This window comes from Epinephelus moara, chromosome 17 (assembly GCF_006386435.1).
Source record: "Epinephelus moara isolate mb chromosome 17, YSFRI_EMoa_1.0, whole genome shotgun sequence".
Taxonomy (NCBI): Eukaryota; Metazoa; Chordata; class Actinopteri; order Perciformes; family Serranidae; genus Epinephelus; species Epinephelus moara.
Window position 1 is genome coordinate 16,269,356 of NC_065522.1, and position 24,896 is coordinate 16,294,251.

General features: G+C 42.6%; 1 protein-coding gene across 1 annotated transcript in view; it reads right to left on the reverse strand.

Annotated features, from left to right (window-relative positions):
- Positions 1 to 833: 833 nt before the first annotated feature.
- The window catches only part of zgc:109889 (uncharacterized protein LOC553542 homolog), a 59,795-nt gene continuing 35,732 nt past the window's right edge, over positions 834 to 24,896 (reverse strand). Inside the window, exons 2-10 of the mRNA XM_050066558.1 lie at positions 23,316 to 23,460; positions 19,843 to 19,977; positions 11,397 to 11,550; positions 10,992 to 11,109; positions 7,676 to 7,720; positions 5,657 to 5,790; positions 3,862 to 4,152; positions 2,983 to 3,398; positions 834 to 2,663 (exon numbers count right to left, since the gene is read on the reverse strand). Of these exons, the coding sequence (XP_049922515.1) occupies positions 2,506 to 2,663; positions 2,983 to 3,398; positions 3,862 to 4,152; positions 5,657 to 5,790; positions 7,676 to 7,720; positions 10,992 to 11,109; positions 11,397 to 11,550; positions 19,843 to 19,977; positions 23,316 to 23,448 (1,584 nt within the window). The 5' untranslated portion in view covers positions 23,449 to 23,460 and the 3' untranslated portion in view covers positions 834 to 2,505. The remainder of the gene's footprint in view (positions 2,664 to 2,982; positions 3,399 to 3,861; positions 4,153 to 5,656; positions 5,791 to 7,675; positions 7,721 to 10,991; positions 11,110 to 11,396; positions 11,551 to 19,842; positions 19,978 to 23,315; positions 23,461 to 24,896) is intronic.

Genomic DNA, 24,896 nt, shown 5'->3' on the forward strand with positions numbered 1-24,896 from the left:
ATGTTAGGCTTTGAGTTATGAATGACTACAAAAGACCAAAAAATAGAAAAATAAAACAAAATAATGGCGAAAGCTTGCTCGCTTTATTGGTCGATGCTGTGATATGGAGGCTGAATGATGAGTTATCACTAAACTTCAACAAAGCTGGTGGCACTTGTTTTTCCAAACCAGCGTCAACATGGGTGGGTGGCGTCTTTCATCACAGTTTCAGCTAATACACAACGGGAGAACTACTGTATATCACAATGTCAAAGGTATGAGGTCAAGGCTTCACTGCCTTTATGAGAGTTTGGCCTTTGAATCCCTTGAACAAAAACATCACAAGAGAACCAGCTTTACATTTCTCTCTGCAGACACTTTTACCAGTTAGAGATTTTAAAATATCGTTCTTGGGCATTTTAAATGCTACTTGTAATTGTTTTTCTTAATGTGTGTGTAGATATTAGGGCTGCAACAGACTAAGAATTTTCCTCGACCAATAGTCTTCATTTAGGGCCATTAGTCGACTAGTCGCCCACATGTAGCTACATTACAGAGAAATACAAAACCGTACTAATGAACCTTCATTAATATAGGCCTATATTTTATCTACAAGTGCACGTCACACACTGAGCGAGCCGCCTGTTAATGACGCTGTGGGCTAATGGGCATGTAGCTACTTCCATGTTTCAGATGATACGTCATGTTTGTAGTCGACCAATGAAGATGAGTTTACATATCACCTTGGGTTCGTCCTTCACCTTCTCAAAATGATCCCACACTTTGGATTTCCTGCCCGACATGTTATTAACTAGCCTGTGGAATAACCGCAGGTACCAGCTCTGGAAATTAATTTGAGGTGAGAAACAGGCGATGTGGTGACAAAATCTTGATTGATATTTGATCAGCACTGCCTAGTTTGACCACAGTTGACAATAAGTGACTGACATGACTGACAGCTGCGTTAGAGACTCTACTGCTGTGATTGGTTTCTCTTTAACAGCTGTGGTTGACTCTAGCAAATGCCATCAGAAGCACTACGACTAAGTAACCAATGAAATCTTGCCGACTAATGACCTTTCTAGTTGACTAACTTTTGGTCGACTCTTAGGGGGCAGCGCTATGGTTTCTTGTGCACAGGTCTCTGTTAAAAAAGTAATTTTGATGTCAAAGAAACTGCCTGTTTCAACCAAGGATTTTATGAAAATGTAAACGCAATATCCAAGACATTAAAAACACAAATAATATGTTAACAGAGTCATTGCCCCGCTATCAAAACTGAAAACACAAGCTTAAAATTGCTATTAGAGTTGGGCAATATGATGGTATACACTGTACAATGGTAGAAATGTATCCACCCTTGGAAATTTGACAATACCGTCTCTACCAGGGCTGGACTCTGGCGTGATCTTGTGAATCCAGCTACCTCCCAAAGTAACGATAATTATGCAGACATGAAGGAGGAGAGTAAAAAACAAACCAAACTTGGCATTGATTTTTATTCAGTGTCTTATTATAAATTAATTTCTTTAAACACACTCTAAATAAATAAGTGTGTCATAAATTAATAGCTAAAGGTCTTTAGCTGTTTGGCTAACTTTGCTCACTTCCTGTTTGAGCCACAGTGTAGTTTCAAAGACTATTTCTATCCCTAATTTTATATATGTTTTGACCCTGCACGTTCAGACATAAGAATCAAGCTAACTAATTATACAGTTAGCTACATGCTGCACACTCTACTGTTAGCATTTCTAACACGAAGATGATTCTGGAGCTGATTCTGTTGTCTTGTGTTGGTTAATGTGACCAATGAGCCAAACTCTCAAAATGACAGTGAGGCCTCTTCAGGAGAGTGCGTGTGTTTCGTAAACAGGCACGGCCCTGTGAGGCGGAGTCGTCCTCTGAGGAGTTTTTTTTTTTTCCCTGACTTGTTTTCATAAATTCTTTGTCAACATTTGGCAGATAAGTTAAGATTGCACTACAATGAGTTTTTCTTGTGCTATACCATGTGCTTTGTAAACACACTGCCCCCCATACTCACCAGGGGCCCTCAGTTATCACAGGCTCTCAACCTGCAATGTTGATGATAATTATCAGTCACAATATGTAGGCAGGGAGACGTTGGTGCCTTTGTTTTTCACAGCTGAGCGTTAGTGGTTAAAAATGAGCAGACGGGGGCGGGAGGGTGTTGAAATGGTGTGAACGTAGAGTGTGTTTGTCGCGCCACACACCGTCAGTGGTTCGACGCACAAACCTCTAGGGTTTCATTTCAAGAATAGGCGTCGTCAGGGGCAACCGAGCAAGCTGAAACTACCAACCTGTTGCTGTAGAAGTGCTTAATGTTCAGAGGCTGCAAGTATGAGTGTGAATGCATGTGTGATTGATTATTTTTTCTTACTGTAAAAATGTAAATGATGAACATTAACCAAACCCCTTCATTTTCACCTCAGTGTCTCAACGTTTCACCCTCTCCTTCTCCCAGTGCACACCACCCACCGTGCACCCGTCACACTCTCTAAAATTGTTTTAGTCAGACCATTCATTCTCGTCGAGCTCGGAGTCGTCGTCGGACTCGCTGTACTCCACGGCGATGCGGCGGGAGAGGATGGTGGCCACGTCATTGCCAACTGGCTCCCTCTTGGCCTCCTGCTCCCTCTGCTCCTGCACCTTCCTCAGCTGGATGCCTGGAGGGGAGGGAGGGAGGATGGATGGAGGGGGGAGGGGTGGAAGGAGTGAGCAAGGGCGTGACTAGAAATTCTGGGGTCCCTGGTAACAGCTCAAAAATGACGGCCAGGGGTTAAGTGTGGTCAGTGTGTCATCAGAGGCTGTGAACGTTTTCTTTATAAACAATTAATTTGCATCCTACAATTTCCAAAATATATTTGAGTAATACAGATATGGAGTTTAGTTTTCTAGTCCAAAATAATCATCTAAGTATTTAAGACAAATACAGATACGAAAGATAAAAGCATTCTTGAACTCTGACCTTAGTGACACACTTACCTCTACGTATGGCGGCCAGCAGGTCGGAGCGGGCGTCGCTCATCGGGATCATCCCCAGCATGGTGGACTTCCTGGTCGAGGGCGCCGCATCCACAGCTGACTGGCCGACAGCGACGTGCGGTGGCGAAGGGTGAGCCTGGTGGCCTGCGGGGGCTCCAGGCGGCGGCGGAGGAGGGGCGGCTGGGGGTGCGCCCGAAGGTGGGTGGGAAGGGGAGGGCACGTAGTTGGCCGGGGGAGGAGGAGGGGAAGGGGAGTAGGGGCGGGAGAGGGCGGAGGAGGTGGGTGGGACAGCGGAGGCGGCGCCGGGGGGCGGGGCCGTGGTGGAGTCGAAGGCGGTCTGGGCCGAGGGGATGGTTGGGGGAGGGGGAGGAGGAGCGGGTGGGATGTAGTACTCTGGGATGGTGGAGGGCTGGCCGCTGAGGAGACGACAGAAGACAGTGTGTAAGAATAAATGTCTTCTAATCTGAGCAAAAACCTCTGTGTAAAATGACACACAACGTCGGGCTGGCTGCTGTATTTATACTCTGTTCACTCGTGTCCTTTTCTGCAAAGCTGCGAGCCAGATATTTTTAAATGTAGGACAATAAAAAATGAACTGACAAGTAAAGGGTCTGATGTAACTGGTTTCTATGAATGTCAGGTCTTGAAGAAGTCATGAAGAGACATTTTGAAAAGGCGACATGTTCCATTTTAACATTCAAAGCAGCAGTGGGTTGACATTAGCTCGGCCTTTATAGTTTAAACATCATGTCTCACTTATTCACTTTGCTATCAGACTAAGAAAAGCCAAGAGCCATGGGACAGAGAAATGTGGTGTGCACTAGTGCTGGGCTCCACATGACACCAGCACAAAGTAAAGATTCAGATGTGTAAACCTACCTGTGCCCGGCCCGGTATTCCTTAACCGACTGCTGCCTCGGCCCGTTAACCGTTGGATCTCCGCCAGCCTGGACCCCGTGTCCCGATGGGGTCCTGCCCAGAGAGGCTGCATGTCGCCCTCCAGGCGCAGGCCCTGGGGGCTGGTTGGCCGGCCTGAGGACCCGATCCAGTGACTGAGTCTGGGCTGCGGCGCTGAGGTGGTCCCTGCTGTGGTCCGTGGGGTGGACGGCACTGGGGGCCTGGGTGGAGGGGTGGTTGGGGCTTGCAGGGTAGGAGTCGGACGCCATTGACCTGGTAGAGGGAACGTGAGTGGGTGGTCAATTTTATTATTTTTTTTAAAGATATAATAACATAGGTTTCTCTCCTTGATAACGACAGTTACAGTCAGTGAATTATTTTCTTAATGCCTTTCACCATGTTGTTACATTCTTCAGTTATTGCTTTTGTAATTCAACAGCAAAACTACATCAAAACATCTGTTAACAAACTCTCACACAACTTATTCAGTATATTCCAAGCCTCATTTATCCAGTCGTATGCTCAGTACTTCCCAAACATGCAAGCCATAATATTTAAACAGAAACCCATCAGTGCTTTCCTCAAAGCCAGACTCTATTGACAAAAATAGGAATTTTACCTCACTTAACACCAGAGTTGCTGGTCTACTGTTTCCTTAATCAGATCATTAGTTTGTGTTATTGTGGGACTTTGGTGTTTTAAGGGGTTAGTTTGGATTCACCACAGTCACAACATAACACAAATAAACTACTGATCAAGGCAGAGGTAGACCAGAAGCTCATATATTCAGCAAGGTAAAATTACGTTTTTTGTCGATGGAGTCTGGCTTTGAAAAGAGCATAGATACCTTTCAGTTAAGCTTTAAATACTACTTCTTAGAAAAAATGCATGTGTTTGGGAAGTACTGAGCACACAACTAGAAAAAAGAGACTTGAATTACACTGCAAGAGTTGTAGGAGAGTTGATAAACAGATGTTTTGACTTTGTTTTTTCTGATGTTTAACATGGACCCCAATGACTTCAATTCATTATGATTTTTTCCGTTTTTGGATTCTTCCTTCAACATTGAGGCATGCGAGACAGCCGAAGTTTTCTTCTCAAATTCAACCTAACACGGGTTAAATAACTGGTGGTTAAGTATTCCTTTAATTCAAAGTCAACAGTATCCAAATAACACATAATTATATCAATTAATTTTCAAGAGGAAGTTTTTTACAACAAGCACAGATTTCCTAGAACTTTGAGCATACTGGTTAAATGTAAAAACAAATATAAAACATTAATAATAGCACTGACCAAATATAGCTCATCTATAACTAGGGGTAATATTCTCAGTAAAAAATATAAAGAAATTCATATGCTCTAAATTACTTTCTCCAGGAGAGGGCAGCAAAGAGCTTTAAACAATACAGCAGGTAGGTTGGCTCTGCTTAAATCTCCATCACAGGTGCTTAAATGTGTGTAACTGTGAGACACAGAGTGGTTGTGTTACTACACCTGCACACTATATACTATTTACAGTACACCAATAACCACTTACAGCTCATTAAGGCTGAGAAAATAGGAAACTTAAGTTATTTTATCATGCTAATGCAGAAAACCTCACTCCCCTTGTGTGTGCACGTATTCCCAGTCAACCACTCATGCTGGGTTTTGTTATCCCGCCTCCCTGGAGACAGCAGACTTCACTTATAAACAGTGATGTGTATGTGTTGTGACAAATAAGGGCCCCTGGAGGAAAACTGCACACATATAGCGACAGCTTGTGTGTGTTTACCTGCTATCAGGGGACAGGGAGCCCTCTGAGGACATGCCATGGTAAGGGGAAGGGGTGAGCCTGGCGTCTGGTCTGAACTCTTTGTCATAGGCCAGGACGTTCCACTCCTGGCGCCGGTTACGAGCCTTACGCACCTTCAAAGGCAAAAGGTACACATTTTTACTGAAGAAATAAAAATCGAATCTGCAAATCACATCTTTAATGTACCCTATGAATAATGTAAGTGATGGTTGAAAGAACTACATCTGGTACTAGTGTTGCTGCAGCTCTTTAACATTCACTGGCTGTGGTCTGAAGAATTGGCACAGCTGTCCCTCTCTAACACCTCGCTAGGGACGGTGTTAATGGGCACTGAAGAGTGTCTCACTGTCTTTACTTTAGTAAACTGCTTTAATGTACTTTTATGAAGATGGTTTTGGAGTGATGAAGTGTTCTCCACACTGGCAGCGGTGCGTGCTCTTCAAATGTACTCATAAAAAGCTGAGTTTGCTGATTTCACTGTTGGCTCTTCTAATACCTACATCACATGTTTCTCCTTAAGCACCTTTGTGATTCACTCAGTTCTCAAACCCACACTGGTGCAGAGATGGTGCATGTATAAACGTATACATAACATGCATCGTCATCAGCTAATCAGCTAAGCTAAAACCATCTTTTTTGAGTAATAAAAAGCAAATTAAAGCCAGCCGAAACATTGTTAAGGACTGCTCTCACCCTGGTCAACATGAGCTCAACCCCCTGCCCTCAGGCAGGCACTACAGGTCATTAAAAACTGGTACCACTAGACTCATCAACAGCTTCTTTCCTAAGGCCATTCACACTCTCAATCAACATACAATCTGAACAGTTGTGGTGCACTCTCACAACAACACTCACTATATTTTATTAGACATGGCAATGACTACTGGGACTTGTGCAACAGCTACTGTGTATTGGGCAATTTGTTGATTCCGGCACTTAATATTTATTGGCTTGGTTGCGCCGGGCCTGTGTTTAACAGATCACCGTCGATTACCACACAATGCACACCCACTAGATTTGACTTGATCCCAACTTGCCCTGATGTCATGCACACGTGGATGATGATAACTTCACAAGATCAAAGCAGCTGCAGTTTTTAAAGTCAGGTGCCGCAGCTGCTTTATATCAGCTGCAAGACCCTCAGTATGGTGGGATACACCTGGCAGTCGCCTAATAAAGGAGCTGACTGGCTTTTAGTTTTGAACACTAACACCAAATTTCGTTTAACATCCTAATTTTTTTGTGTAATTGTAATATGTAACACTAGACTGTAGGTTATTGGTCTCGTGTTGTGCAATGACGATTTATTCTATTAGGGGCCGTAACTATGCCGCGTTTTTTGCATCCTCAAATTAATTGTTTCAATGTAGACGTGCTGCAGGCACACTCAAACGCTAGAGTGATGCCATCGCGGCATTAAGATTGCTTAGCAACCTCAGACACAACCCGCAAACTTGAAAGCTGGCACAAAAAAGGCACAAGAGTAGCGCCCAGCACCTGACCTTGCGTTTCTCGACATGTATACAGCCCCTTAAAAAACACACCTTGCGTGGTTGATAATAGTAATAAGTGGTCTTTAAATTACAGGTAGCCTACAGATGGGTCTAACAGGACATAAGTATTTTTGCGACTTCCTGTAGATTCTTTCAAGGCTGCTGTAAACAGTCAATACAGCTTTTTGCCACCTGCTGCTGCCACTTGATCTTGTCCACTTTCCAGATGAGGCACAGTTCATCTCTAATGAGCCTAATAAGCTAACAGTGGCGACTCAAGAAATACACATTTGGAAAAAAGAGTGAGTGCAACAAAGCTAACATTGTTTGGCCTCTCCGTTCCATTAAAGGTCAGCACAAGAGTGACCTAGATGGTTTTAGGTCGTCCACTGATCTCAGGGATATTTTAATGCTAACTTCCAATTTTGCTAATTTCATGCTAGTTTCAAAAGTAAGTCCACAAGTGAATAAAAAAAATAAAAAAAGTGTGCAAATCCTCACTGACCTTCTTCACCTCTCTGCCTGGGTCCTCAACCTGCTTCTGCTGCTCCTGCAGGAGAGACAGAGGCAGACAGATAGATAGAAGAGTGGAGAGAAACTCAGTCATTGATTATTGATTTATCTGGGCCAGAGGAAGAGAACAGGACCCCATCACCAGCTCCTTCAACATGGGGTAAATTTCACCCACACACACACACTAGGCTACTCATCATCACCCAGTCACCATTAAACACACCAACATAAACTAGCAGACAATGGACAACGGAGCCAAAACTTCTGGTAACACAAGACGGGAACCAAACCAATCACAGAGGGTTAGAGAGAGGGTGAGGTGGCAAGCTAACGCAACGTGACACACACGGACACAAACAGAGGGAAAGGTGTGTGCCTCAGTGTCTTTTATTAATACTCATATGCAATAACTGGCTTGTGTTCTCCTCTTTGTGTCTTACCTGAGTTCCTCTATAACATATGAGTGTGTGATGTGTGTTAGTGGGGTGTGCGGGGGTAAAGTGGCGGGCAGGAGAGGGCAGGTTAGGGGTCTGGGTTGTCTTACAGAGATGGACAGGGGGCTCCTGGGTGGGGCCTGTCTGGAGTGGGGCCTGTCAGGGTGGGCCGGACAGCCCTATGGAAACATGGGAGAAAGACAAGCTGGTGCGTTAGACTGAGCAGAGGAGGAGGAGGAGGAGGAGGAGGAGGAGGGGTTGGGTGTGTGTCTTGGAAACCAGGTAACTTAGAGAAAGAAAGGAGGAAGAGAATAAGGAGGAACGGGTAGATGAACCGTCCTCCTGCGGCTGAGCTTCCCCTGGTATCCAAAACCTGTTAGTCTTTCAAAACTTCCACTGCTTTGTTTCTAAAGGGAATTTATTCTGCCAGGTTTCCAGGTTGAAGGGAGGGAACAGAAAAAAATGTGAGCAGCATTAAATTGAACAGAAATATTGACATAGTGCAGCAAAACACATACAGCAGCAGCTGTTCAGGGGTTTAGAAAGTGATTGTCGAGAGGGCTGATAGAGAGAGGTGTAGCATTTTAAAGTGAATCAAAGGGGAATAACAGTGAAATTCAGCTCTGAAATATTTAATTCTCTGCCAATTATGTTGGTCTATTAAATGTTCAAAAGAGCCTCACAGAGAAATAACTGGAAAAGACAGAAAATGATCATCTCCACTGTTAAATTTTTTTCTGTTGGACTGAAAAATATATCCGAAGCTCAAACTTGGCTAAGCTCCAATAAAACTAGAATTACCACCTTGTAGTTGCATGCCTCCGCCAAACAGTCAAGTTGCAGTTTACATCCATGTATGTCCAAGACTTTGAAGGAATTAAACAAAATGTATTAAGTGTATTTTTTGGCGAAACATGAATGCTTCACAACTTCCAGAGCTGAAACATGACGCCAACGCGAAGTGCCGAAACCTGCAGTTCCCTGACTGGCCACTTGAGGCTGGCTCCAAGAGCGAGTCAACCCCCTTAGACCCCCATGTTACAGTGGATATGTACATGTTTACAGCCTGGTAAGAAAAACGTTTTGGTCACTATAGCTAATTTCCCCAATCATGACAACTGTACGGGGCAGTGTTAATTTCATTAACGAAAATTTTTCAACAACGACCTTTTTTCCATGATGAAAATGATGAACCAAAAAAGAAATCTTGATAATAAAAACTAAGGTAAAATCTATGTTTCATTTTCTCTGATGAGACGAGACGTGATGAAAATGTTAGTGGTGGACTATCGGACATTAAAAGCCGAAAACGGCTGCGCCTTTAATTACCTTCAAATGTCGCATAAGCGACGGGCTGGCAAACTCAATTAAATAGTCTGCACCAGGATGTTTTGCTAGCCAGCAGCAAGAACACTCACACTGGAACAGCGTCAGCCGTTGGTGTGAGTTGTGAGCTGCAATTCAGCAGTAAATAATCAAATGTGTGGATGGTGGAGCTGCTGAATGGATTTGTGGAGTTTGTTAGTTGCAGCGGTGGCTGTTAGCAGTTAGCTCCGCTTGTTAGCCGCTGAACGGCAGCAGAGCAAGCAGCCACCAGCCGCTGGACTTCATAGCTGATCTCCGCAGGACTCCACTCAGTCCGGACTGTCTCAGGAAGGTTTATGGGTTGATGGTGTTTGACAGGCAGGTAGGAGGCTGCTCAGTTATCTGTGAGTGTTGCTGTGCTGTAAGAAAACAGTCTGAGCTCAGATCAGTTTTCCCTGACAGAGATGAGAGTTTAGTTTTAATCACCAACTATGTGAGAGATGAGTTTAAACCTCCAGACTTCCATAATGCAGATTAAGAAAGAATTCAGCTTTAATTAACTTATTTTTCGGCTTCTTAACCGTGAGACTAATAAATCAGAGTTTACAATGAACCTGGGTACAAATCGTAATTGTCTCAGATTAATTAATTATGGTGTCAAAGTTTTTGAGAGCATAAATAGAGAGATGTTAAGCTTTTCAGATGATGATCAGTAAGTGTGTGCTCATAAATCAGCCCTTGAACCTGTCAAACACTGCTAGAGAAATGACAGTTTGTACGTGTGCAAAAATTATTTGTAGCTGCAGAAAAAATGTCTAAATGAAATTTTTATACAACCTGTCACCTTGACTCTAATTTCTGATACATGAATTAGCCTCACTGGTTTAGTATAAAGATAAAAGACGTACTCAAAACAAAATGACACCAAAGGTTCATTAAAATGTCACAAATTTTCGTTGATTAAAACATTTTGAATTTTCGTCGACTAAAACTTAGTGTATGAAGGATAAATATGGCTAAAATGTGACTAAACCTAACAAGCATTGTCATCATTAATTACACCAGTTTTATTTTCCTGTGACAAGTCAAAAGGACTAACAAGGCCTAGTATGACACAGAACTGTACTGAAATAGCTGTAATCTTACACAGAGGCTACATCTTTCCATGAATATGCGAACACAGTGTTACATATAAATGGTTTGAAGTTGTATTCCCCTTTGGCCGTTTATTTGTCTCTGGATAATGAGCCTGCCCAGCTGCTGCTGTATCAATAACCAATTACACAACAAAGCAAAGCTTAATGATGAGTACACTAAGATAAGAATGCATAAAATTAAATAACAGCATAAAAAAGGCACGATTAGGCAGGAAAAAAACAGATTAGCAAATTAAAGCAGAAGATGGATTTTATTTACTTGTTGTGTCACACTCTCACAGTCACACACATCCAGCACACAGCATGTGTACCAGTCACACATATAAGCATGCCCCCGAGTTGCACTCACAAATACACACTCGAATACGAGCAGACTTCACCAGCACACACTAACGCGTACACACACCCGTACCTTCTGTCGTCTCTTCTCCTTGCGTTTGTCCTCGGTGGCCTGCAGCATCTTCTCCTTCCACAGGTTGAAGAAGTAGGAGGGGTCAGTGTAGAACTTCAATGCATCCTTTTTGTCGTCCCTGCGTGGAGGGACGACCAACAAACAAAAAAGACATTAAAAAAATGCTCACAATAGGAGGGGTGGAGCGTAGGGCTGCATAATATGAGGAAAATACTCCATATGCAATAATGTTGTTAAATAATGTAATGAATGCCCAATGTCTAGTCTTGGTCTGGTTATTTTGGTGCGAGTGTGATTGCTGTGTTCACACCTGCCCAAACGAACCGCACTTTGGGGGCAAATGAACCTGAGTTTGATTGAACCGAACCAAACAGGGCAGGTGTGAAAGCACCCTAAATGACTGACCTATAGGGGCTGAGAATGTTGAGCGGAGGAGGTTTGTCACAGCGATGGTACATCTCCACCACAGGGTTGGGGACAGAGGTCCTCGACACCACCTGCTGGTCCTGGATGGTGCTACTCTTGAAGGCCTTCCTCATGTTAATATCCTGCAGGGAGACTGGAAGGAGCAGAAAGGAATGGAGACAATGAGAGATTGAAAACTGAGTCAACAGTACAGTCAACAACTTGACAGTAAGGCCAAAAAAGAGCACAATTTACAGTATCTGACAACATAATCCACCAAACCAGCTGTTTTAACTCTTCAAGTGTCGGCTTAGCAGCTAAATCCTGAATGTGAAACACTGTCCTCTCATCTCTGGTCTCAATTCTGCAAAGTTTACGCTCATGAATTAGGTCAGGATTTGAGGATATGATCTCTTGTTTGCACACTTAATGAGTGTTACACCAATAATCGGCCAGAGCATGGCTACTTAGCTTCAAAGTTTTGTGCTGCCTAAGTCAGCTTTGGTCTTGATAAAGTAATCAGAGATAAAATATTATGGACAATCAGGCGGCAAAAGGAAAATGTAATTCGATTTTTCAGAGCTAAATTACAAGATGTATTTTCATTACTTTTTCTTTCTATTTAGAGCCAAGGAAACAGTTTTTGTTTCACTGCAGGGAAATAAAATATATAAAATCTTATTTTATTGAACCCATTGTTCATTTGTCCAGGTCTCCAATGCAATAAATTCAGCACACACAGTCCTGTGTTTCCTTTGTTTTCTTTCCAAACGTCAAAGGGTAGCAAATTAGATTTGAACAATTTAGCAGAAAGAGTCAAACAGACCAGGATGCCACCTTCAAGGCAAAAACGCAATCCCAGGTCGCGGGGGGCCTGGAGCCTATCCCAGCTGACACTGGGCGTGAGGCAGGGTACACCAGACTATCACAGGGCTGACACACAGAGACAGACAACCATTCACACCTAGAGGCAATTTAGAGTCACCAGTTAACCTGCATGTCTTTGGACTGTGGGAGGAAGCTGGAGACAACCCACGCTGACACCGGGAGAACATGTTAACTCCACACACAAAGGCTCCTCCACCCTCTTACTGTGAGGCAATAATGCTAACCACTGTAGCACTGTGTCGCCCCCTGAGATTTATGCATATATAGGTTTTGTTGAAAGGCATTCTGGGAATGTAGGACATTGCTTACAGGAGCAGAATACAGAAGATAAAATAATACAAGTTTAAGTTTTGACATAAAAAAACATTCGACTGAATTGTCTACTTGTACAATGTAGTGTGACGTATATCTGTTTTATGAACAGACTACATGCCAGATTAAGCGCATGAGCAAAACACTTCACATGCAGGTACCTCGCTAACTGAATGGCCACACCCATGTTAGAAGCATTGTCTGTTACATTCTTGTGCTGCTTTTTGCAGGAGGTCTGCAGTGTTTGCTCCAGTGTCACTTTCGTGTTCTGCTCTAGTTTAGAGAACGTGAGACAGCAGTCGCCAGTCCTCTGTGAGATAATGTGCCATTATAGACACATGAATCCAGTTTAAGTTAACACCACCCTTCCTGCTGTGTTCAAAGATTCCTCAACTTTATGCCTCACTTCTCTGTAGAGCTTGGGTACGACTGTGTCGGTGAAAAAACATCAGAATGGAGTCCCATATTGACGGAGTGTTTTTAGCATGTAACAAAAGCCTTTGTTTTCAACAACGCTGTGTGGACGCAGATCTTTGTACATGAAGGACGTGATGGACTGTGTTATTTTCTTCGCTCTCTCAGAGTTGGATGGTAGTTTTGTCGAGTTAAGTGTGTCCAGTGTTGGTTGATTTTTCCCTAAAGCGGGTTTAGCGTTAGCTTGGTCGTCATCTCTGGATGGGGGTGTGCTAAGTCCTTCTTTCCAAAACAAGTCCAGATGTTTGATTTAAACGTCAATGGCTGATTTCTTTCTCCAGTGCATCCATCTTTGTTTTGATGAACTTCCTGCCAAATGCTGCTGACTGAGACCTCTGCTGACCTCACCAGGAAAAAAAAACATCAGCACCATCTAGTGGACCGAAAAAGCAACTGATTTTATTATTCTAGTACCAAAAGTCGTATTAAAACGTGTATTCGCAAAAATGACGTTAATAATAAAAGATCCATTATTGGCGTCCATGTATCGATACAATATCTCCACACAAAATATCATGATACTACGCTGTATCTAAATTTTCCCTGAATCATCAACTGTGATCTCACAGATAATGCTGCTGTCGCACTAAAACATCACACTACACAGTGCAAGCAGAGAATTGTTTGCTGTAATTGTAATATCATAAAATGCATATAGACTAAAACACATGACAAATAGCTTACACACTGCACGCACTCTGACATATACACAAACACATACATATGCATACGCACAAACACAGACGGTGCTAACAGGACAGCAGGGACAGATTAGTCTCCGAGCTTGTTGCACCAGCTTAACAAGTATATTTCACACACAACACACACACTCACTTTGCAGCTGCGAGAGAGGTGCGTGGATGTGCAGGAGCAATACGTGTGTTTATGGCACTCCAAATTCTTTGTGCTATGCAGCGTGTAGGACGGCGTGATAATATGATTTGTCTAGTCAGTATGTGTGTGTGTGTGTGTTTTTATATGTGTGACACAGAGAAAGGGAGAGTGAGAGACAGAGAAAATACTGCATGTATGTGTGTCAATCCCTTAACCCACCCCCCCAGAGGAGATTTAACGCGACACTGCTGCAATGCTATCCAGCATCTAGCAGATGGCTAACCACACACACACACTGGCTGGTTCAGTGTACATCGGGCCTGTATAATAAGGTTAAACCGTGTCAATGCGACATATGTTCCTACCAGTGATTTACTTGACTTCTGGACTGTAAACTCTGTGTGTATGTGTGTGTGTAAGTTATCAGCAGCATTATTAACAACGTCAGAAAGAAGGAGTGTTTCAGCTTTAACCTCTGGCTGCAAATTCCTCAAAAACTAAAGGGTGATTGGCTGTTTGATCTGTGTGTTACTGTGAGTGTGTGTGTGTGCAGATTCTGCAGTCAGCACACACGTTCCTGTCTGCTCCGTGTTTGATCATTCCTTCCTAAGCTTCTGTCCCCGCGGCCAAATGAATAATCCACAAAACTAGCAGCTAATGCAACTTTCATTCAGACACATCTTCAAAGAGACCTCGAGCTTCTCCCTCTCTTTTTTAACACTCTCTATTCTGGTATCCTCTCTCTACAACCATACACACACACACACACACACACACACACACACACATACACACTCTGTCTCTATCACCTCTGGCTCCATGTCCTCTGTCTCTTATCACTCTGACTTTAACGTTCATCCTCCTCTCTGCACATGTACGTGTACACAAATGTGTTGACTGCTGCTAATAACCAGCTTAATATATTAAGTAGTCTGGTTTGCAGCGGCCTGACTTGCACATTTACATTTACACGAGTAGTCATTTCAAATTTTGGAAACAGGGAACATCTTGTTTGTGCCATGCAAGTAGAAGGAGGCCTATCAGATGTATGAATAATCCCTTTAAAGAGAAGTTCTGTTACTTGAGGTGTTTTGGGTTTGACGCATCATTCCTTCCCCGTGAACAGAGCGTGAAATTCACACCAATCATCTGCATGTGAAATGGAGACAGATGTACAATCTCTCTTTTGTGCTGCAGCACGTTCACGTGAACCTGTATTCTGCGAGTTCATTTGTATTTTTGAGCAGCAGAGATTAGACTCACCATTCACTCAGATTGGTGAAGCTACCCAGCAAGCAATAGTTGTGATTTAAACGTATTGGCTATATTTAGGTCCGATTTAGTCTAGCTACATGTAACCCAAATCTAGCCGATTTAATTTTGAAATTGATTAAATGTAATTTTCGCCATTGCAGATGGCGTGCGGTATGATATTCAATCACGTATAGAGAGTCAACAGTAATTAAAATATGTTTATCTCCATTTTTTGGACATGGTCTCTACATAGCCATATAATTGATGACGTCTACACTTTGGCTATGGTTAGACGTCTACCAAATTTTCACTGACAGCCCAAATTCAGCCGTGATTTAGCCTAGACGTCAGGTCTTCATGTAGACGGCTATTAGATGTTTTTTAAACCACAAAAAGGTTGCTGGGTAATTTTGACTTTGACTTTGTCTTTGACTTCCCAAAACCATTTGCATGTTTCCACCAAACACTTTCGGTATGGTACCTTTGACACCAAAAGTAACCCTTCAGACATGTTACCTAGACCGTAGCATTTCCATCACAAACAGTTCCTCATAACCGATGACACAGATGGAAGTCTGCACCTCGTTTATCATCCACAGAACGAGGCTGCACGCCGACATTTTCAGAACAAAATAGAACAGGCTGCAGTGAGAGTCTCTCTCCATGGGATATTTAAAAATAGCGGGTTTGTGCATTTAGTCCTTCTCCGGCAAGCTCAGGGGTTTAGTGTTGCTGGAGTCAACGGGAATGAAGCTCTGTGACGCTGTTTTTTCTCCAAGTGAGTTTAAGTCTTGTGTGTGATTTATCTTGGCTTCATATGAGTGGAGGAAATCTCTACTTCTCGCTAGGCTAATTCATATTATGTAAAATGCCATCGGCTTGTGGTAATAACGGGGCGTCGGTACCGTAGTGGATAGTGCTGGCGCCCCATGTACAGAGGAATTGCCTAGCTGCAGCGGCCGCAGGTTTGAATCCAGCTTGCGGCCCTTTGCTGCATGTCAGTCCCCACTCTCTCTCTCTCTCTGTCTCCCCATTTCACTCTCTGTCCTGTCATTAAAGGCAAAAAAGCCCACAAAAATAATCTTAACAAAAAAAAAAAAAAAAAAAANGCTGATTTGTGTACTTGTGTTTAGATTGTCGCTATTAAGCCATGTTTTAAGTGAGTTTTAGGTGTGTTTTGAATCAACTACACTTTACAGCACTTCACAGGAACTCCACTGCCAACCAGTGTTTTGGAGGTGTGACTGTTGCGCCGCTGCATATTTTCAAATGGGAACATTTTATTTTATTTTGATAATGGTCTGTTTTATGAAACTGCTTGTGACATCTCAAATGTAACTTGCAGCTGAAAACATGTTGCCCATTTCCTTGAAAATACTGAGATTTATATATTGTGTGACGCCAGTCAGCCTATAGATACCGAGATATGAATTTATTGTCCATATCGCCCAGCCCTAAGTAATGCTAAGTACATCCTTTCATTTTATAGTTACAGTGATAAAACTCTCCAGGGTGACCATCCACTACTGACTAATCAACAGAATGCAGTGTTCACAGTTCCACCTTTTAGTACCACATCTGTGTGCTAGGTACCCCAACAGAGGGGGGACCAAAAATGGGGACGGTACGCAACAGTTCCACTGGTACCATCCACAACTTTTCACAGTGGAAATGAGGAAAAAAGCATACTGAACTGAACTGTATCGTACTGCTCTGTGGAAACGGGGCTATACTGTATATTCTACTGTTGATAAAAGGAAAAACAACATAATTTCAGCTTAATTTCTTTTATTTAACGATACACTGCAGTTTATGCTACACTGAAGTCTATAAATATTTATGCAAAGTTTGTTTCCCAAGCAATTTATTCTATTTTTTTCCAGATTAATAGAGATTCATGAAAAGTACTGGAACAATTTTATTTTATTTTATTTAAAACATTTATTATTACTTAAAAATCAAAAACCAACATACCTTTAAGATATGCCTTCCTGTCTTCCTTTCTCCTTTTATTGTCCCTTCCTTCCTCCACTCATTTCTTCTTTGCTCCTTTTTCCTTTCAATGCCCCTTTTTCCATCCTTCCTTCTCTCCTGTCTGTTACTGACCTTTCCTTCCTTCCCTCCCTCATTCATTTCTTCTTCCCTTCCTTCTTTCTTTAATTGCCTCTTCCCTCCTTTCTTTCTTACTTGCACTGACTCTTTCCTTCCTTATTCTTCCTTTGTTTTCTTTATTCTTTAATTTTCTCTTCTTTCTTTCTTCTTTTTTCCTTCTTTCTCTTTGTTTCTCTGTTTAATTCTTCCTTTCCTTCTCACTATGTATCAGAAGACATTAAATGTGACTCATGGCTGTCAGTTTCAAGTCAGTGAAAAGTGGGAAAAAGAAGAAGGAGAAGGCAGGAGCGAGGGATGAAGACAGAAAAGTGAGAAGATGTGACTGCGATGTGAGAGACGGGAGAGTAACACGACAGATGAATGTGTGGTAGGAAACGAAGGACTGACGAATTGCTTGTGCGTAGGAGGAAGAGGCACAGAGATGAACAGAGGAGGAGAGGGGAGATGAAAGAGTGTGAGTTGGGGAGGAGGAGGAGGAGGAGTGGGGAGTGAAGAAAGGAGGAGGAGGATAAGCATGAGGACTGCTGAGCTTTTCCTTTTCATCCCCGTCTGTGCAGCTCTATCTGACGCTCTGTCTGAGCCCGCCGTGCTGCAGAATGACTAGGCAGTATCAGCAAGGAGAGGGAGGGAGAGGAGTGGAAGGAGAGAGGGGGAAAGGGAGGAAAAGAAAACAGAAGTAGGAAGAAAAGAGAGGAAAAGAGAGATGCTGAAAGGGGGCTGATGCTGAGTGAAAAAGAGAGGGAAGAAATACACAGGAGAGAAGACAGAGTTACAAAAAGAAAAGAGGAAAGGAAGAGGAAAAGAAGGGATGGAGGGAAGGAGAGAGGAGTGAGGAAGATAAGTAAACATATGGAAGTGGAAAGAAGAGATCAAAGGAAGCCAAAAAGGAAAGAGTTGGGGAACAGAGAGAAAGAGTAATAAGAAACACAGGAAGGAGGGAGAGAAGGAGGCGGCATAGGGGAAAGATAAAGAGCAGGTTGGGGTACAAGTAGATAAAAACGGGAGGAAGAAAAGAGAGGAAGAAAGATTAGACCAGAGATTTGTGATGAGACGAGCTGAAACAGGCAACTAGTTGCAATACGCCTGCTGGTTCACACCAATTCAACTAGGTGAGATGGTGTATCATCTGTATGCAACAACTTGAAATTACCGACAAGGGCAGGATTACATCGGTTAGAAGTTCTGAATGTCAGTTTCAATTCATTTTCGATTAACTGCCCAGCCCTAGTTATGAGCACATACAGCAAGCAGCAGCAGCGACCTGCTGTCCAACACCTGCACACCATGAGGATGGAAACAGAGGGCTTGGCGGGGACGGAGCACTTGCTGCAAGAAGCAAACACGCCGTCTACGGTCATTTTGACTTGACCAGCAGACTTCACTACAAGTTGACTGGCTGTAGAAACAGGTGACATGCTTTACGTTCTAAAACCAGCCGCTAGCCATTTGACCAGCTGAGTTGCAGGTGACATCATCAGTTAGCTTGAGTCGAACTCAGACAGACAGTTCACACTGCTGCAACTTTTTTTTGCAATGTTCGAAAACGGTTTTGTCTCGTTACAAATATTTGGTCTGAACTGGGCTTCAGAATACGGAGAACTGAGGAAAATATGATGCAACAGTGATGGAGGGGGGGAAGGAGGGAAAGAGGTGTGGATTATAAAAAAAGAAATGGAAGGTGAGGTAACCAGAGAGAGTGAAGGAAAAGAAATGGGGTGAAATGGTGGAAACGATGGTGGAGAAAGGGGAAAAGGATGAAGAAGAATAGGAAGGCAAGGAGAGGACATACAAGGATCAAAATCAGATAGGGTGATAAAAAGAGGAGAGAAAATAGAAGGAAGGAAGGAAGGATGAGGAGTAACAAGGCAGAGGAGGAGCAAAGACTGAAAGAAAAGGGCAAAGAAAGAGAAAAATGGAGACTTAACAAAAAAGCGAAAGATCCCTCGACTCGAGGTTTCTCACATCTCACATGAAAGTTTAGTGTGAGCCTCTGGGGCCACTGTACCCAGTTCTGAAATCCTTTTGTAAGTGCTGACTGGATCATCACATCCCCGTCTGACCACTGCTGTGTGTGTCTTTGAGTGTGTGTGTGTGTGTGTGTGTGCAGGCCTATCAATTACTGCATTACTAGAATTGACCTTCAGAGTTAGTAAAAAGCTTAATGATGGAGATAATGATCATGACTCACACTGTACACACACAACTACACACAACTGGAGCACAATATGAGTGTGTACTTCTGTTCAATAAACACACACACACACACACAAACACACACACTAATATGACAGCTGCAGAGATGTTTTGTCAATAAATAATCAGCATAGCCATTAAAATGCTGCAGGCTAGCCTTATGGGAACTGGGCACTGATACACACATTTACACATAAACACACACACACACACACACAAACACACAGGAACAGACAGCTTTCAGATACACACAGTACACACTCGACAACACACACGTACACACACATATGGATGTAAAATCCCACTGGTGCACACGCAGGAATACAAAGATTGTGTGCTCACACTAACAAACACACACACGCATGCTGTCCCTCCCTACCTTCCTCCACAGTGGAGTCGAGCTGGGTGACTTTCACGGCCAGCTGGTCCACTCTCTCCTGCAGGCTGCTCATCCTCAGGTAGAAGCTGTTGGCTTCATTAAACAGCTCTCCGAAAATGTCCTCTGCATGGCGACCTGGATGGAAAAACACGGAGACACGCACGCACATTGGTTAAAATGCAGTTTAACAATATTCTTTCATCCTGTGAAAGTACATTCACACATTCATGTTCGCCAGCTGAGCTCTTGCTCCCAGCTTCTACGGACATATTCAGGGTTCAAGCTAAAAAAAAAATTGACAAGACTTTTATTTGCAAAGTGACACAAATGGTGCGGTAGCAGTCTGCTGTCCAAAATAAGAGGCTTTTTAACAGAGGACATTGTCCTCCTGAGTTATCTGAAAAGAGAAATTCACAGAGATGGAGGTAAGTCGATACTTTCGTCCTGTTCCTTCTCCCTCTGTCTGTCTCAGTAGGACAGATGTCCTCCTGCTGCGCACCTGTCGGGCTGAATACTTTCAAAGATCTCTCTGTTTGCCTCTCTGAGTTTAAACGTGTGTGTGTGTATGTGACAGAAATGTTCAAATATTTAAATATATTTACTGAGATGCAGAAATGCCTTCCTCAATAACACCGCCACCTCTAAACCAAATAAAACGCGCGCACGCACACACATACACACACACACACACCCACCTGCTCCATACCCTGAATGTCTCTTTCCACCTCCTCTCTCTGTCTTTCTGTCTCACAGCCCACGACATGACAGATGAAGCAGAGGCAGAGCACTCACTCATTCTCACTGAGCTGTCGCTGAATTTAATTTAGTTCCCGAACTGTTAATCAAATTTAAACAGATCTATTTTTCCTCCACATTTCCACTGAATGATCTCTGTTCTGGTTGAGAGTGAAACCGTGCAGCCCAGAAATAACTTAAGCTGCAAATATCACGGCATCCATATGAACCGCACTCATATCTAATGAAAGTCAGGTAATGGTGTATATATTGATCATGATGCACCTGGACACAGACATTTTTACGGCAGGACACATCCAGCATTTTGGCAACATGTTTATGTGTTACTAGATTTCATAAACATCCACCTTGGAGCTGTCTTTTTTTTACCAGGCTGTTTCAAACTCCATCAAACACCATGGCAGCTGCCCCTAAGGCGACTCCATCCTCTCAGCAAGCAACTGCTGAGATACATCTAATCTGCATGTGCAGACACAGCCTTGTTCACATTCAAAACATCTCAAGTGATATGTTTTTAAGATCATGAAAAACACTACTTATGTGTGCTGTGAATTCATTAGTGTTGGGTGTGATTGCACTTAAAATGCTGAGGATGACACATCGGGATGTCTCTGTCTCTGATTGCTTGAGACTAATTTGGAGGGGTCAGGCGTGCAGTTGACCTACTGTGGTGTAGTGTAAACACAGTGAGTAGTTAAATCTAGTGTGCAGATAGTTATGACAACCCTGCTCTGTAGCTGTATGGCTAATTGCAAATGCGTAATTTTAATCGTGCTGGTTGGGTTTCTAGTGATGGTATTGTTCGTTAGTCAGAAGCACACGTTAGAATCTTAACACGTTAAACATAGATAGTGAAATTATCTTCTAATCAACAGAATGTTAAACTGTCATTGTGAGCACGTTAGCATGCACATGCTAGTATTTAGCTTGAAGCATCACTGTGCCTATGTACAGCCTCAAAGCCACAGATATTGCTGTAGACTCTTAAGGGGTAACTATGGTACTTTTTAACCTGGACCCTATTTTGTGTCTGTTTTTGTGTCTAAGTGACTACTGGGAGCAAAAATTCTTGAAATTGGTCCAGTATTGAGAGAGAAATAACAGGCTTCAATGTTACATTAATGCGGAACGGTGCACCCTTACATACGTCCACTAAAATTGCTTGTTTTGGCAATGACAGGCTTGTTATTTTCAGTGTCTGACAACATTTTGTAAAGGATCCTACAGATATAGACCTTTTGTTGAAGAGTAAGATCCTTTTTATGTAATCAGAAACAGCCCTGAAACCGCAATTGCAAAACTCACCAGACTCCATTTCAATAAACTGTATTTTTATCATCGTAAAACATTTTATTCAAAGTCGACACAAACAAACTAAAACTCATAAAAAAAACATCTTTGTTCATCTCTCCACTGTTCGACAATCACCAGCTCTGGTTTGGTTGAAATAAACCCTTAATTAACCCAGTTAGACGTGAGAATATTCTGGCTTTATACATGCTAAAATTACTGTTTATTTAAATGGAGTCTGGTGGGTTTGCCAACAGAGATTTTAGGGCTGTTTATCAAATACCCTCAGAGGTTACATTGCAGCCACTGCTGCAATTTTGCTTCGTAATGGACCAATTTAAAAATAAGTTGTTCCCATTCATCACTTTGTCAAAAAAACTTGAAAAAAAGGCTCCAGGTTGGAAAATACCAATGTCAAGGGCACGCCATAAAGTGGGACAGAAAAATTACTTTGTGTGTCTTTGTGAAATATTTGTTTCTAGAAGTATGGTCACACAGAGACTATACTTAAAGGGCTAGCTGCTAACTGCTAACTGCTAAGCTGGCCAGGCTTGCACAACTCAGTCATAATAGTTTCAGGAGATTCTCTTTATCTTCTCAGTACGTTTAGCTCCCTGTTGGCATTTTGGTCACTACTGTTCACTACTTTGTTCAATTAAAAAGTATTTGAAGATAAACAAAGCTCTCCAACTAACAAGCTTGCTAAAAGTCAGTTAGCTAACCTGGGACAAGATTCACACACTTCACTCAAAATAGGTAACTAACCTATCGACTCCCATCTCATTCTGTCTGTAAACCATTGCTCTTTAGTGGTGCAATTCATACTCCCAGAGAAGAACTTCAATAAAACTTGATGCTGCCAGGGGTGCAAACTAGAGGTGACACGCCAAAAGTTACATGCAAATTGTTAAGGCTAGCTTTCGCTAAATAAAAACAATCACATTTTATCGGACCAATTAAGCCATGCCGGCAGTCAGAACTGACCTCCTTTAATTCCCCTTGACTCTGTCCTCCTCGCACATCCAGAGCCCCCCACATGAATCTCACAAATGACCTATTTTGGATTCAAAATGGTGATTTGCACCCCTGTGCTGCTCTGGCTCTCCATCCTCTTTAAAGTTCAGCACTGTCAAGATGTCTCGCTATCTGTCAAGTGTAAGCTGAACTTGATGCAAAAATTCGTGCTGACGTATTGCACCCTCGCAAGCAAATCCACAAATTGCTGCGATTACACTGGTATGAATTGAAATCACAGTGAATTTTTCATAGTCACACATCAGCAGCAGCATCACTCAAAACAGGGAGACCAGCAGTCTGAAGAAAATTCTTTAACAAATTCACTCATTAGATATGATTTTAACGACTGTATTATATGTGCAAATCATCAAGAGGAACATTAATCCTATACTGAACTACAGGATACTCACTCAGACTGCCCAGCTGTTTGATGATGGCTGCCAGGGTGCTGTTGGTGACACACTCCAGCTCACTGGTCACCCCATCCGGCAACGCCCCACGGCACAGGTGCCTGGGCTCAATGTTCCTCTTCACCAACGGCATGCTGCTCTACGCCTGAGGAAATGACAGAGAGGAAAGAGACATCATTGGTGAGGGTAAGAATTAGTCATCCAGCCCTGCTACCAGTATCGTTCTATGACAACCTAATAACCGAAATATGTTTCGACACCCCCAAAACTGTCTGAAGGTGCTTGACTGAAACCGCTCGTTTTCTCCTGACATTTGTGAACATGCTGTGGCTCATTATTCAAATTCCCCGTAGGAAAAATACGAACATTAACAAAATTACAGCTCCGCACTGACAGATAAGACAGAAAGAAGAAAGCCGAGGAATAAATGGGTTGGTGTTCAGCTGCGAGTCCTGATGGAGACGGAGGTGTCATGTCCGCCGTGGGGCGCAGTCGCTCATCACGCTGCTTAATGTCAATGCGGCTGGGATGAGCCAAGAGCCAAATGAGCCGGAAAGAAGTTTCTAAATGGTGCTAACGAGCTGCAACTGTAGCCAGAGAAACCACGAGGGGCAGAGAGAGGGAGACAAAGAGAGACAAAGTGAAGGGTTAGAAGATGAGAGAGACAGAGTAAAGGATAGACAGACAGAATGAGAGGGTGCAAGAGCATCTGACAGACTGTGTGAGAGAAGAAAGACTGTGTGTGTGTGTGTGAGTGGCCACGAGGGAAGAGCTACATATAGATGCAGTATGTCATATGATGTGAGCCAGGCGTCCTTGTGCTGGGTGAAAGGAGAGCTTCAGCAGCAGAGACAAAATGAGATACGTGACTAAGAAACCATTTCATTACCTCATCTTTTTTTTTAATTCTAATCTTAAAGCAAATAAGTCGACGTAATCTTGAAGCGAGTCAAAGCTACAGTTGCTAAATTCTATATATGACACTTTATCCACACAGTTTTATAAGAGACAGATAATCTGTCTCATGTAAACCTCTTCGTAGTGCTTCTGACGGCATTTGCTAGAGTCAACTGCCGCTGTTGAAAAGCAGCCAATCACAGCCGAGGAGTCTCTAAGGCAGCTGCCAATCATGTCAGCCACTGCTTGTGAACTGTGATCAAACTGTCAAACTAAGCAGCGCTGACCAAATATGAATGAAGATTCTGTTACTGCATTGCCTATTTCTTGACTCAGGTGCTTGCAGAAATATATTTAAATGTACTGTTTAGCTGTTAAATGAGAAAGTTTGCTCAAGTCAAGGGGTGGCTCTTATTTTTTGCTCAATGGTTTTCAACATGGTTGCTGCAGCTGGGTCACAAGCTTTCTCATTTTACAGCTAAACAGTACACTACTTACTCATTCTTATTTCATTTATAATGCTACAACCATTTCATTGTGTATTGTATATATTTCAGATTGTCTACTTTACTGTTTTTATTATTTATTTTACTTTATTGTCTACTGTAATATTTTATTTATGTTAATGTCTACTTTAATATTCTATTTTATGCTAATGTCTACTTTAATATTTTATTTTATTTT